General features: G+C 51.5%; 1 protein-coding gene across 5 annotated transcripts in view; it reads left to right on the forward strand.

Annotated features, from left to right (window-relative positions):
* ITPR1 (inositol 1,4,5-trisphosphate receptor type 1) overlaps window positions 1–13,916 on the forward strand; it is a gene marked incomplete at both ends in the record, with an annotated part of 305,516 nt that overhangs the window by 256,580 nt on the left and 35,020 nt on the right. For all 5 annotated transcript variants that reach the window (XM_080718249.1, XM_080718250.1, XM_080718252.1 and 2 more), the window contains 4 exons: window positions 1,825–1,929; window positions 2,609–2,801; window positions 8,230–8,352; window positions 12,803–12,978. In XM_080718249.1, coding sequence (XP_080574375.1) covers window positions 1,825–1,929; window positions 2,609–2,801; window positions 8,230–8,352; window positions 12,803–12,978 — 597 coding nt within the window. The remainder of the gene's footprint in view (window positions 1–1,824; window positions 1,930–2,608; window positions 2,802–8,229; window positions 8,353–12,802; window positions 12,979–13,916) is intronic.

Consider the following 13,916-nt stretch of genomic DNA (forward strand, 5'->3'; position numbering starts at 1 on the left):
GCGCCCGGGCTTGCTTTTTCTTGCGCTTCTCCCCCCCACCCCGGGGGAGCTGCCTAAACGCGGATGGACATGGCCAGGGCTGCCTGTGTTACCGCCATGGCAGAGCACGCACTTGGAATCCCCCCAAGATTCTTAAAAACCCTCCACCTAGCTGGGCGTGGTGGCGCACACTTGTAATCCCAGCATTCCGGAGGCTGAGACCGGAGGATCACAGTTTGCAGCCAGCCTCAGCTACTTAGTGAGGCCCCTTGCAACTTAGTGAGACCCTATTTCAAAATAAAGAATTAAAAAAAAAAATAGAGCAGGAGGTGTAACTCCGAGGTCGAATGCCCCTGTGTTCCATCTCCAGACCTGCCCCCCCCCCCAAAAAAAAAAAAACCTCCACCGCTCAGATACTCAGATGGTTTATGACTTTGGAAACCTTTGAAAGGAGTCCCTCGGGCTTTGATAAAGACTGCCAAGTCTCAGAAACTGCAACTTACTCGCCGGCGTGTTTGGGGATTAGTGGGAACTTTTTTTTTTTTTTTTTTTTTTTTTTGCGGTACTGTACTGGGGATGGGACCCAGGGTCATTCTACCTCTGAGCGACACCCCCAGCCCTATTTTTTATTCTTTATTTTGAAACAGGGTCTCACTGAGTTGCAAAGGGCCTCGCTAAGTAGCTGAGGCTGGCCACAAACCACGATCCTCCTATCTCAGCCTCCTGAATGCTGGGATTACAAGTGTGCGCCACCTTGCCCGGCTTACTGGGAACTTATGATCAGGACTTCCCTTCGCTGGCCTTTTTGGGGATACACTGTGAGGCTCTGTGCCTTGCCCTCAAAATACCATACTTCTTCCTTCTCTTCCCTGGGGCTGGGGTTTGGCAGATGCCCCTGTAACTCAAAGGCCGCCACGCTTTGAGTTCTCGGGTGGGTGTGAGCAGGCTGCGCCTGGCGACTGTGTCTTGTCAGCTTTGGCCCTTTTAAACCCAGGCAGAGGACCTGGGATAAAGGGATGGGGGGATCCGGACGGAGGTTGGGAGGTCCCTGCCCCCACGTCCCAGCGGAATGATTTTAAACTCGCGCCTGCCCAGGACCAACATCTCACACCCAAGAGCGCTCTGGGATATTCCAAATGACAATTTTGTGGGACTGAGCCATAAAATCTCCTGCCTGCTGAAGAAGTCAGGGGAAAGTGGGACCCTGCGTGAAAGTGGGACCTTTTTTTTTTTTTTTTTTTTTCAGTACCGGGGATGGAGCCCAGGGGCATTCTACCTCCGAGCTACATCCCCAGCCCTATTTTTTAGTCTATTTCTTTATTTATTTATTTATTTATTGGTGGTACTGGGGTTTTGGAAACCTCCAGGCTACACTCCCAGACATATTTTTTTTATATTTTAATTTGGAAACAGGTTCTCAAGCCAGCAGGGCTGGCTTCAAACCTGCGCCATCCTCCTGTTTCCACCTCCCAAGCGCGGGGATTACAAGCGTGCGCCACCACGCCACGCCTGGTCTTTTTATTTTTGAAACAGAGTCTCACTGAGTTGCGGAGGGCCTCATGAAGTAGCTGACGCTGTCCGCAAACCACGAATCCTTCTGTCTCAGCCTCCCAAATGCCGGGATTACAAGCGTGCGCCACCACACCCGGCAAAAGTGGTACCACTTTTCACCAGGCTCCCAAAATAGCCCTGTGTGTACCCAAAGGTGGCCCTGAACGAAGGCCCCCTCGCCCTGCCGCTCGCCGCTGGCTATCTGTACGTTTTTGAAACTCCGGGTCAGAAAGCGCTACGTGTCCCTGTTGTAAAGAGACATCACCCGCAGGTCTTTCTGCTTTTGTACTGCAGCTGGCCCGGCATAACAAAGAACTTCAGACCATGCTGAAACCTGGCGGCCAGGTGGACGGAGACGAGGCTCTGGCCTTCTATGCCAAGCACACGGCCCAGATCGAGGTAAGGCAGCCGGGCCAGTGCGCAGGTGAGCGGAGGCCGTCCCTTGGCCTCCAGCAGGAGGTCCCCAGGCCTCCTTCCAGGGTGCCCATGCATTTAGTCAGGCATTCATGCATTCTTTTTTTTTTTTTAAGGTACTGGGGGTGGAACCCAAGGGCTTTTCTACCTCCGGGCTATACTCCAGACCTATTTTATACTTTATTTGGAAACAGGGCCTCACTAAGTTGCTGAGAGCCTCACTAAGTAGCTGAGGCTGGCTTCGAACCTGCGCGATCCTCCTGTCTCAGCCTCCCAAGTATCGGGATTACAGGCATCTGCTACCACTCCTGTGTTAGTCTCTGACGTGACCACTGAGTTCACTTTTAATAGGAAATACATACAGATATTTATTTATTATATACAGGTATATACAGGGTATACAGGGATTGAACCCCGGGGCATTCTACCTCCAAGCTATACTCTAAGCCCTATGTTATTTTTATTTAAAAACAGGGTCTCACTCGGTTGATGAGAGTCTCACCATTTGCCGAGGCTGACCTCACATCTGCGATCCTCCCGTCTCAGCCTCCCAAGTACTAGGAATCCCAGGCATGCACCACCACACTAGCAACAAGTAAACTCTGGGAAAGTCTTGGAAGAAGAAAGACTGCTTAATCCCAGCCATTGTTTCTCCCCACCCTAGATTGTCAGATTGGACCGCACGATGGAGCAGATTGTGTTCCCGGTGCCTAGCATCTGTGAATTCCTAACCAAGGAGTCCAAGCTGCGAATATACTACACGACCGAGCGGGACGAGCAGGGCAGCAAAATCAACGACTTCTTCCTGCGCTCCGAGGACCTCTTCAACGAGATGAACTGGCAGAAGAAGCTCCGAGGTGGGTCCCGGCGCGTTGGCACGTGGATGCGCGGGCCGGGGCGGCTGCAGGACCAGGCCGTGCCACCCGTGTGCGCCTCTGAGCAGAAGGGACACGGTTGTCGTCTGGCCCTTTTTCGCCTCCAGCCCCAGGAAGTCAGAGGACTTCAGCAGCTGATTTTCTAGGCCCAACCAAAGGATGGCGGCCACCCTGAACGGGCTTTCTTTATGGCTCCTTGGATGGCCAATAATAATGCCATCATCATTATTACTATTATTATTATTATTATCATTATCATTATTATTATTGTTGTTATTCTATTATATATATATTTTTTTGCAGTAGTACTGGGGATAGAACCTAGGGGCATTCTACCTCCAAGTATAGTAACACACACACACACACACACACACACACACACACACACAGTAATCAGAGCCGGGCATGGTGGTGCACACCTGTAATCCCAGCATTTGGGAGGCGGAGACAGGAGGATCACAGGTTCATGGCCAGCGTCAGCTACTTAGTGAGGCCCTGTTTCCAAATAACCTAGGGCTGGGGATGTAGCTGAGAGGTAGAATGGCCCCTGGGTTCCATCCCCAGTACTGAAAGTAAATAAATAAAATTGCTTCATGGCACCTTTTAACTATGATGTGGAAACTATATTAAGCTAAATATCTATCAGTCTTTAGAAACTGCTGCACCCTTCAATGGGGAATTCAGCAGTATATAAGCTGTCACTTCTTCCGGTAGGAATGGACCATCCGAAGGGGGCCGAACACACAGGCATATTTTTTTTATACTAGGAAGATAACCCGGGGCATTCTACCCCCAAGCTACACCCCTGGCCCTATTTTTTTTTTTTCTTTATTTAGAAACAGGGTCTCACTGACTTGCAAAGGGCCTCAATGAGTAGCCGAGGCGGGCCACGAACCGCAATCCTCCCGTCTCAGCCTCCGAAATGCGGGGATGACAAGCGTGCGCCACCGCGCCCGGCTTCCGAAGCAGGCATACTTTTAAGCAGCTGCAGTAACGAGCTGATGAGGGCCAGGCCTCTAATCAAGCCGTGACAGGTTGTGGAAGGATAGCAAAGGAAGACTTCCAGAAAGAGGCGGGACCACAGGAGCATCTGGACAGATACGTAGAACTTGAATAGACACAGCTTGAGCTACAGGGGAACAGAGGTGGGTCAGGCTCCGCTTGCAACAACCTTTGACGCTTTCAACAACACCAGTGCGTCGGCTCACACCTCTGGGGGTCAGAAGGCTGGAAAGGTCCCCAGCAGTCTCAAACCCAGTTGTCGATAGGGCCACGTCCCTGCCGAAGGCTCTGCCATTTTTGGCTTCTGCAGGCGTTTTGCATTCCTTGGCTCTTGGCTTCTCTGTCTGTCTTCAAAGCCAGTAATGTCTCATGCTGCATCGATTTGACCCTGAGCCTCCTGCCTCCCTCCTTCACTTAAAAGGATTTTTAAGTTACTTTTGCCATGTAAGGTAACATATTCACAATCCTGCGAGCTAGGGTAGGGGGCATTGGCGGGTGGGGAGGGGGATATTACTTTACCTACCACAGAAGCTATGTTAGTTTCTTTCTTTCTTTCTTTATCTTTCCTTCTTTTTTTTTTTTTTTTTTGCGGTATTGGGGATGGAACCCAGCCAGAGGCATTCTACTTCTGAGCCATACCCCCAGCCCTATTTTGTTTTTTTTTTGGGGGGGTATTTTTGTTTGTTTGTTTGTTTGTTTGTTTGTTTTTGCGGTACTGGGGATGGAACCCAGGGACATTCTACCTCCAAGCTACACCCCCAGCCCTATTTTTTATTCTTTCTTTTGAAACAGCGTCTCACTGGGTTGCAAACGGCCTCACTAAGTAGCTGAGGTTGTCCTCGAACCGCAATCCTCCTGTCTCAGCCTCCCAAATGCTGGGATAACAAGCGTGCACCACCACGCCTGGCTAGCTGCTTTCTGTCAACGTGTAACAAATTATCCTTAAAATTTAGTGGTATGAAGCCAGGCTTTTAATCCTAGTACTTGGGAGGACAAAACAGGAAGATTGCAGGTTTTAGGCCAGCATTGGGACCTTAGCGAAGCCCTCAAGAAATTAGCGAGGCCCTTTTTCAAAATAAAAAATAAGTCAGGCACGGTGGTGCATGCTTGTAATCTCAGCATTCAGGAGGTTGAGACCGGAGGATCACGGTTTGAGCACAGCTCAGCTACATAGTGAGGCCTCAGCAACTCAGTGAGACCCTGTTTCAAAATAAAGAATTAAAAAAATAGGCTAGAGATGTAGCTTGGAGGTAGAATGCCCCTGGGTTCCATCCCAGTACCACAAAAGAAATAAACAAACAAACAAACAAACAAATAAAAATAGGGCTGGGAGTATTGGGTTCAATCTCCAATACTAAAAAGACAAAAACAAAATTTAGTGGCTTGAAGCTCACGCAGTGGTACATTCCCCGCAGCCCTAATACTCGAGAGGCTGAGACAGGAGGATCACAGGTTTGAGACCAACCTCAGCAACTTAGTGGGTGTCTCAGCAGAGGAGGACCGCGGTTCGCAGCCAGCCTCAGCTACTTAGTGAGGCCCTCCGCAACTCAGACCCTGTTTCAAAAGAAAGAATAAAAAATAAATAATAGGGCTGGGGGAGTAGCTCAGAAGTAGTATGCCCCTGGGTTCCATCCCCAGTACCACACACACAATAAAGGGCTGAGGGTGTAGCTCAGAGGTGAAGGCCCCTGGGTTCAGTCCCCTGTAACACACACACACACACACACACACACACGCACACACACACGCACACACACGTACTGTTAAACAACTATTGATTTTCTCAGTTTCCTGGGACAGGAATCGGGGGTGACGTGGCAGGATGCTTCTAACCAGGGGCTTTCCCGAGGCAGCAGCTGAGACGCTGGCCAGGGAAGTTTTCATCCTGAACCCGCGGGGTCCCCTTGGTTTCCCTCTCACATGGCTCCTCTCCTCTCCTCGAGCAAATCACAGATTCAGGAGAGAGGGCGAGGAGGAAGCCCAGCGCTTTTCATAGCTGTTCTTGGAAGTCAAGTGTCACCTGTTCTGTTTATTAGGAGCGAGTGCTGGGCCCGCCCACACTCCGGAAGGGAAGGGAGCGGACGTGGCTGCATCTCTGGAAGGGAAAGCAGCAGGCTCTGTAGTCATCACACACAAAGCGCAGGACGTCACTCAGAGACGGGTCTCTACGCACCTGCTCGCACCTGGATGACCCCACTTATCCACATAAAGGACAGGATGCTTGTTCCAATTCACAATGGCAAAACAATCCAAGTAGAATGTCAGCGTCATAAAAATAGGATTTGGCTGGGCGTGGCGGCCCACACTTGTTATCCCAGGACTTGGGAGGCTGAGACAGGAGGACCGCAAGGTCAACGCCAGCCTCAGCACGGAGTGAGGCTCCCAGCAATCCAGGGAAACCCTGTGTTCAACTCAGAATAGGATAGGGCGGGGGGTATAGCCTGAAGGTGGAAGGCCCCTGGGTTTAGTCTCCCAGTACCAAAAAAAAAAAAAAGATAAAACGAAATAAATATAATAAAATAAAAATAGGATTTATATGTGCACTCTGCGAACGCCCCCGTTGGGACCTGTCTTGGCATTGTAGCGGCGTGTCTCATGGTGGACACTGTCTCATGGTGGACACACACGCTTGCCCCCGGAAGGGATGCCAGCAGACATGGGCCAGCGCCGAGCTTTGCTCTCGTCTCCCGATGTTTTCTCTTCTATGGTATTCCTCTTTTCTGTTTTGTTTGGAAACACAGTCTTTCTAGATTGCCAAGGGTCTTGCTAAATTGCTGAGTCTGCGACCCTCCCGCCTCAGCCTCCCAAGTATGTATGCCACCACGCCCGGCTCCCAGGGTTCTCTGATGCTTGAGGATTCTCCCAATTCCCCTGTCTCTCGGCTTCAGCCCTTCACAGCTGCTCAGCTCTCCTGCCTGGGTCTGGAGTTGCCAGACTACAGGCCATTAGCCGGGCATGCTGGCGCGTGCTTTTAATCCCAGCATTTGAGAGGCTGAGACAGGAGGATCGTGGTTCACAGCCAGCCTCAGCTACTTAGTGAGGCCCTTTACAACTCAGTGAGACCCTGTTTCAAAATTAAAAATTAAAAAAGCCGAGCGTGGTGGCTCACGCTTGTCATCCCCGCGCTTGGGAGGCTGAGACGGGAGGATCGCGCAGGTTCACAGCCAGCCTCAGCTACTGAGTGAGGCTCTCGGCAACTTAGTGAGACCCTGTCTCCAAATAAAACATAAAATAGGTCTGGGAGTAGAGCCCGGAGGTAGAAAAGCCCTTGGGTTCTATCCCCCAGTACCACAAAAAAAATGAAAATTAACAAAAGTAAAAATAAAAAATGGGGCTGGGGATATAGCTTGGAGGTAGAATGCCCCTGGGTTTCATCACCAGTACTGCAAAGAAAGAAAAGAAAAAAAACAAAATGGGCTTCAGTCCCAGAAGAAATGCCAGTAGTAGAGCGGGTGGTCTCTTATTAGCTCTCACCCGACAGAAGAGTGGATGGACCAGTGGCTGGCCGGGCCCTGGTAGCTCCCCTGTGTCACCCCGCCGCTGACCCACAGGACCCGCGGGGCCGCAGTGGCCCTCGTTTCCCATCGGAGGGATTTGAACCGAGGTGATGGCTTTTTCTTTACGCCACGACTCTCCAGTTTGGAAACACTGCCTGTGACCAAGCACCGACGTGATATGAGCAGTTCTTAAACTGCCCAGGGAGCCATTGAATGGCGCCATCCATTCATCTCGGAGGGAGGCTTCCGTGGCTTGGCGGCTGTTCCGAGGCACCATGGTCAGAGCCGTTGCATTTGGGGTTGGCCGCTGTCCTAAAGTTAAATGTTGACTTCACTGGGGGGATAATGTAGGCTAGAGAGCCAGTCCCACGTTCCCCCTGCTTTTCCTCCGGGGGAAATAATGGCTGGTGAGAATCTCCTTTGAAAAGCAGTCTCGGGCACTGAAGTTACTTCTATCCAGTCTTATTTTCGAGCAGCGTTCAAAATGTGAGGCACCACTGAAAAAGAGTTGAGGGGCAGAGAGCACCAGGGCCCCCCAAAATGGCCAGGTCGGCAAGCGATGAGCCGGGCGTGATGGCGCACACCTGTTATCCCAGCACGTGGGAGGCTGGGACGGGAGAATGGCAGGTTGGAGAGCAGCCTCAGCAAGTAGCGAGACCGTCATCAACCTAGCGAGACCCTGCTGTAAAACAAACATTTAAGAAAGCAGGGCGGGGAGTTGGAGGTGGAATGCCCCGGAGTTCTTGGGTCTCTTGGGCATCTCGTCCTGGCCATGAAGCCATCGGAGGTCACCGCGGGCCACGTGATTGCTTTTACTGTCGGGGTAAAAACCGGGAACAAAGGCCACTTGTCGTGGTGGGGGCAGGTGGGGCCGTGGGACCCCAGGCTCACCCGGCCCGCTCTGCCCGCAGCCCAGCCCGTGCTCTACTGGTGCGCACGCAACATGTCCTTCTGGAGCAGCATCTCCTTCAACCTGGCCGTCCTCATGAACCTGCTGGTGGCCTTCTTCTACCCCTTCAAGGGCGTGCGCGGAGGTACTCCCTCCCCCTCCCTCCCTCCCTCCCTCCCTCCTTCCCTTCCTCCCTCTCCCTCCCTCCCTCCCCCTCCCTCCCTCCCCTCTCCCTCCCTCCCTCCCTCCCTCCCTCCTTCCCTCCCTCCCTCTCCCTCCCTCTCCCCTCCCTCCCTCCCTCTCCCTCCCTCCCTCCCTCCCCCTCCCTCCCTCCCTCCCCCTTCCTTCCCTCCCTCCCTCTCCCTCCCTCCCTCTCCCTCCCTCTCCCTCCCTCCCCCCCCTCCCTCCCTCCCCCTCCCCTCCCTCCCTCCCCCTCCCTCCCTCCCTCCCCCTTCCTTCCCTCCCTCCCTCTCCCTCCCTCCCTCTCCCTCCCTCTCCCTCCCTCTCCCTCCCTCCCCCCCCTCCCTCCCTCCCCCTCCCCTCCCTCCCTCCCCCTCCCCTCCCTCCCTCCCTCTCCCCTCCCTCCCTCCCCCTCCCTCCCTCCCCCTCCCTCCCTCCCTCCCTGTCTCCTTCCCTCCCTCCCTCTCCCTCCCTCCCCCAGTCTTCCTCCCTCTCCTCCTCTCTCTTCCTCTTTCTTTCTCTTTTTTCCTCTCTCCCTCCTTCTTTTTCTTCTTCTCCCTCTAACCACACATCTAAGGAATGTTTCTTTCTTTCTTTTTTATCTTTGTATTCCTGGGAATCAACCCAGGACCATTCTACCTCCGAGCTACACCCCCAGACCTTTTTTTTATTCTTTATTTTGAAACAGGGCCTCACTGAGTCGCAGAGGGCCTCGCTAAGTAGCCGAGGCTGGCCGCGAACTATCGTCCTCCCGTCTCAGCCTCCTGAATGCGGGGTTTATAATTTTTAATGAATTAAATTTTTGTGGTACTGGGGTTGGAACCCAGGGATATTCTATGCCCGGGCTACACCCCGAGCCTTATTTTTAGTCTTTATTTTGAAACAGGCTTTCACCAAGTTTCACTAAGTAGCTGAGGCTGGCCATGAACCTCAATCCTCCTGTCTCAGTGTCCCAGATGCTGGGATTACAAGCGTGCACCACCACGCCTGTTTTGTTATGATTTCTTGCATCCAAAAAATAGGATTTCCCAAATGCCCCTCTTGGTTTTGTACAGGGACCTCATGTTGTGTGTGAATGTGGGGCTGCAGCTCATAAGACTTGTGGCTGACAAGAACATCAGTGGCCCTAAAAGCTCCTTTCCAGCCGGGCGTGGTGGCGCACGCTTGTCATCCCCGCGCTTGGGAGGCTGAGACAGGAGGATCGCACAGGTTCGAAGCCAGCCTCAGCTACTTAGTGAGGCGTTCAGCAACTTAGTGAGACCCTGTTTCCAAAGAAAATATAAAATAGGTCTGGGGGTATAGCCCGGAGGTAGAAAGCCTCTGGGTTCCACCCCCAGTACCACCAAAAAAAAAAAAAAATAGAAATAGGTAATGAACCGCCCTGTACCTGTCAAGCATCTTGAACTATCAGCAGTATTGCCGGCCCTGTTTCATCTCTCCCCCGATTGTATTTTCCGAAACATTTTAAAGTTTAGACATCTTGTTGTTTGGACCATAAATATTTCAGTGCGCCTCTCTAACTTATAAGCATATTTTAACATATGTATAATCAGCATGTCATTAGCATAGCTAACAAAACGTAACAGTAAATCCTGTAATACTTGTCCAAATTCAGATTTCTCCAGCTGTCTCGAAGCGGTCTTTCTAGAGCTGGGTTTTTGGAACCTGGCACTATTTTTTAACGCTGCATGTATATAGGGGGGAGACAGCAGACCTCTACCTTGGCCTCTTCAGGAGTTGGATATGGACATGGTGTTGGTCACATTTATTAGACTAAGATATAGAGAATCAGTTTAAACGCGTGATCAAGCACGTAAGAGTATGGAAAAGAAGCTGGCAATTGGGAGAAAACACTTAGCTCGGCTTATTCCGAGCTGGGACAGAATCCCAGCATTTGGGAGGCTGAGACAAGAGGATCTGGGTTGGAGGCCAGCTTCAGCTACTACTTAGTGAGGCCCTTTGCAACTCAGTGAGACTCTGTTTCAAAATAAAGAATAAAAAATCGAACTGGGGGTGTAGCTCAAAGGTAGAATGCCCCGAGGTTCCATCCCCAGCACCACAAAAATAAATAAATAAATAAATAAATATAAATAAAATAGGGCTGCAAGTATAGCTCGAGGTAGAACACCCCTGGGTCCAATACTCAATGCCACACACAAAAGAAAAGAATAAAATGTCAACACACACGGTAAGCTGGATGACTCTGAAAACTTGCTTGATGCTAGGCGTGGTGGCGCACGCTTGTAATCCCAGCACTTGGGAGGCTGAGACAGGAGGATCACATGGCTTCGAAGCCAGCCTCAGCTACTTAGTGAGGCTCTCAGCAACTTAGTGAGACCCTGTTTCCAAATAAAATAGAAAATCGGGTCTGGGAGTGTACCCCAGAGGTAGAAAGCCCCTGGGTTCCATCCCCAGCATACACACACACAAAAAAAAACTTGCTTGATGAAGAAGTCAAACAAAAAAGGACTCCCTGTTCATATGATTATTTTTTTGACTTCTCTGAAATTCCAGAAAAACACCCAGTTGCCTAAGTTTCTGCAAGCCTCGCTAAGTTACTAAGACTGACTTGGAACCTGCGGTCCCTCCCAAAGAAGAGGCACTCCTGTGGCCGGGCGCAGGGTGGCGCACGCTTGTCATGCCAGCCTTGGGGAGGCTGAGACAGAAGGATCGCGGTTCGAGGACAGCCTCAGCTACTTAGCGAGCCCCTCTGCAACTCAGTGAGACCCTGTTTCCAAATAAAGAATAAAAAATAAGGCTCGGGTTGTAGCTCGGAGGTAGAATGCCCCTGGGTTCCATCCCCAGTACTGAAAAAAAAAAAGAGTAGGCACTCGTTTATGTAAGTAGCCTTCGCCACGGGGCGCTGTTGTTTACATCCAAAAGAGACTCAAGATGTGATAGCATTTGCAAGAGGGATGTTTTATTTTATTTTTTTTAATGAGTGTTTTACAGCGCCATATTTTTAGCCACGTTGGCCCGTGTTATATAACCGAGCCGTCTCGTGGGACACTCTAAATAGAACTTGCAATCGCGAGAAATGACAGGAGCGGCAGAAGCTCCTTGACTGCAGGGACAGTCTAATTGTGGGAAGACACTCATGGCGGAAGTCGCTCTCCTCCTTCCCTTGAAGAAATCCAATTCAAGCGATTTTCCTCTGCATTTTTCCTTTTCCTTTTGCGGCACTGGGAATTGAACCCAGGCGCATTCTTCCTCGGAGCTACACTCCCAGCCTTATTTGATTTTTATTATAAAACAAGATCTCACTAGGTTGATGAGAGTCTCACTACCTATGGAGGCTGTCCTCAAACCTGCGATCCTCCTGTCTCAGCCTCCCAAGGACTGGGACTACAAGCGTTTGCGGCCACACCTGGCTGCACACCTTTAGTAGATACAGAAAGTAAGTTGAGGCTTCTCATTCACCCTTCCTAAGAGTGAAGTGTGGCACAGACCTGAGATTTATTTACTGAACCATCAGTTGGTGAGTAACTCCCAGGCCCTAAGAACTTCCCTCAGGGAGTATAGAGTCTGCAGAGTGAGAGACAGAAATCCAGATGAACTGGCCATCACAAAATAGTGTCCTGAGCCAGGCGCGGTGGCGCATGCTTATCATCCTAGCATTGGGGAGACTGAGAGGAGGATCGCGGTCCGTGGCCAGCCTCAGCTACTTAGGCCCTCTGCAGCTCGGTGAGACCCTGTTTCAAAAAAAAGAATAAAAAAATTGAACTGGGGGTGGAGCTCGGATGTAGAATATTCCTGGTTTCAATCCCCAGATCCACAAAAAGGGGGAGGGAGGCTGTAGTCTCAGCACTCGGGAGGCTGAGACAGAAGGATCGCAGGCTCGCAGCCAGCCTCAGCTACCCAGTGAGGCCCTCTGCAACTCAGTGAGACCCTGTTTCAAAATAAAGAATAAAAAAATCAGGCTGGAGGGGTGATGCTCTGAGGTAGAATGCCCCTGGGGTCAATCCCTAGTACTGAAAATAAATAAATGAATAAATAAGAAATAAAATAGGCCTGGGGGCATAATGCCCTGAGTTCAATCCCCAGTAACATAAAAGGGAAGGAAGAGGGTCCCGTACAGATGACCAGAAATATGGGAATGTGGATACCGGGTAGGGGACACCTGGTATGTTTGGGCGGGGATGGGACGGGAAGGGGAGACTTCCCAGAAACAATATCTAAGCTAAGTGTTGAGTGCGAGGGAAACGGAGAAGACTAGGCCAGGCAGGAGAGACATGCCCGACAGCAGCCCGGCTTTCTGGAAACATCGATGTGACCAGTCATGTCTGGGAACAGAGAAATGTGAGGTGACCGCAGGGAACAGACGTGGCCGATGAGAGAACGCAGTTCCGCCGCCTCGGTCTGTCGCCGGCACGCCACGGCCGCACGGTGGGTGACAGCCCCGCTCTGTCTTTAAGGAACGCTGGAGCCGCACTGGTCAGGCCTGCTGTGGACGGCCCTGCTCATCTCTCTGGCCGTCGTCATCGCGCTCCCCAAGCCCCACGGCATCCGGGCCCTGATCGCGTCCACCATCCTACGCTTGATATTCTCCGTGGGGCTGCAGCCCACGCTCTTTCTGCTGGGAGCCTTCAACGTAAGTGTGCCGGGCTTCTTCGCCCATTCCTTGTTGTTTGTGGCTAAACAGGAATGCCTTCTCTTCTGGCGCCTAGCATCTTGGCCTGTGGTTTCCAAACAGAGAAAAATATTACTTGGTTCAGCTGTTAAAAGAGCAGCATGCTTGTAATCCCCGCGCTCGGGAGGCTGAGACGGGAGGATCGCGCGGGTTCGAAGCCAGCCTCAGCTACTTAGTGAGGCTCTCAGCAACTTAGGGAGACCCTGTTTCAAAATAAGATAGAAAATAGGTCTGGGAGTATAGCCCAGAGGTAGAAAAGCCCCTGGCTGGCTTCCACCCCCAGTACTATGGGAAAAAAAAAAGACCATAAGGAAGCCGGGTGTGGTGGCGCATGCTTATAATCCCAGCATTTGGGAGGCTGAGACAGGAGGATCTGGGCTCACAGCCAGCCTTAGCAGCTTATGGAGACCCTGTTTCAAAGTCAGAGAAAGATAAAATAGGTGTGGTGGCGCATGCTTGTAATCCCAGCATTCAGGTCACAGAGAGCCTCGGCTACTTAGTGACACCCTTCGCAACTCAGTGAGACCCAGTTTTAAACACTGAAAAGATTAAAAAATAGGGCTGGGGGGTGTAGCTCAGAGGTAGAATGCCCCTGGGTTCAATGCCTAGTACCACCAAAAAAAAAAAAAGAATTTTGAAGCTATTGTAGACCGCACTCTGAGCCTGCCTGTGGCGGCCAGAAGTGCTCAGCGGTGCTGAGCTCCCGCCTCACCTAATGGTGGGCATCTCACTTACACTGACCGACCAGACCCGCCAGCAGAGCGGCCCTGCACCGCCAGCCGAAGACGGTTCACCAAGGGCACCCCAGGGCCTTCTCCCCGGCCCCTCCACCATCCGCATCTTCCTCCCAACATGTCGATGGTGAGGGATTCTAGGCGTGGTGTGTGTGTGTGTGTGTG

The sequence above is a fragment of the Muscardinus avellanarius genome (assembly GCF_963383645.1).
Source record: "Muscardinus avellanarius genome assembly, chromosome: 22".
In the NCBI taxonomy this organism is placed as follows: Eukaryota; Metazoa; Chordata; class Mammalia; order Rodentia; family Gliridae; genus Muscardinus; species Muscardinus avellanarius.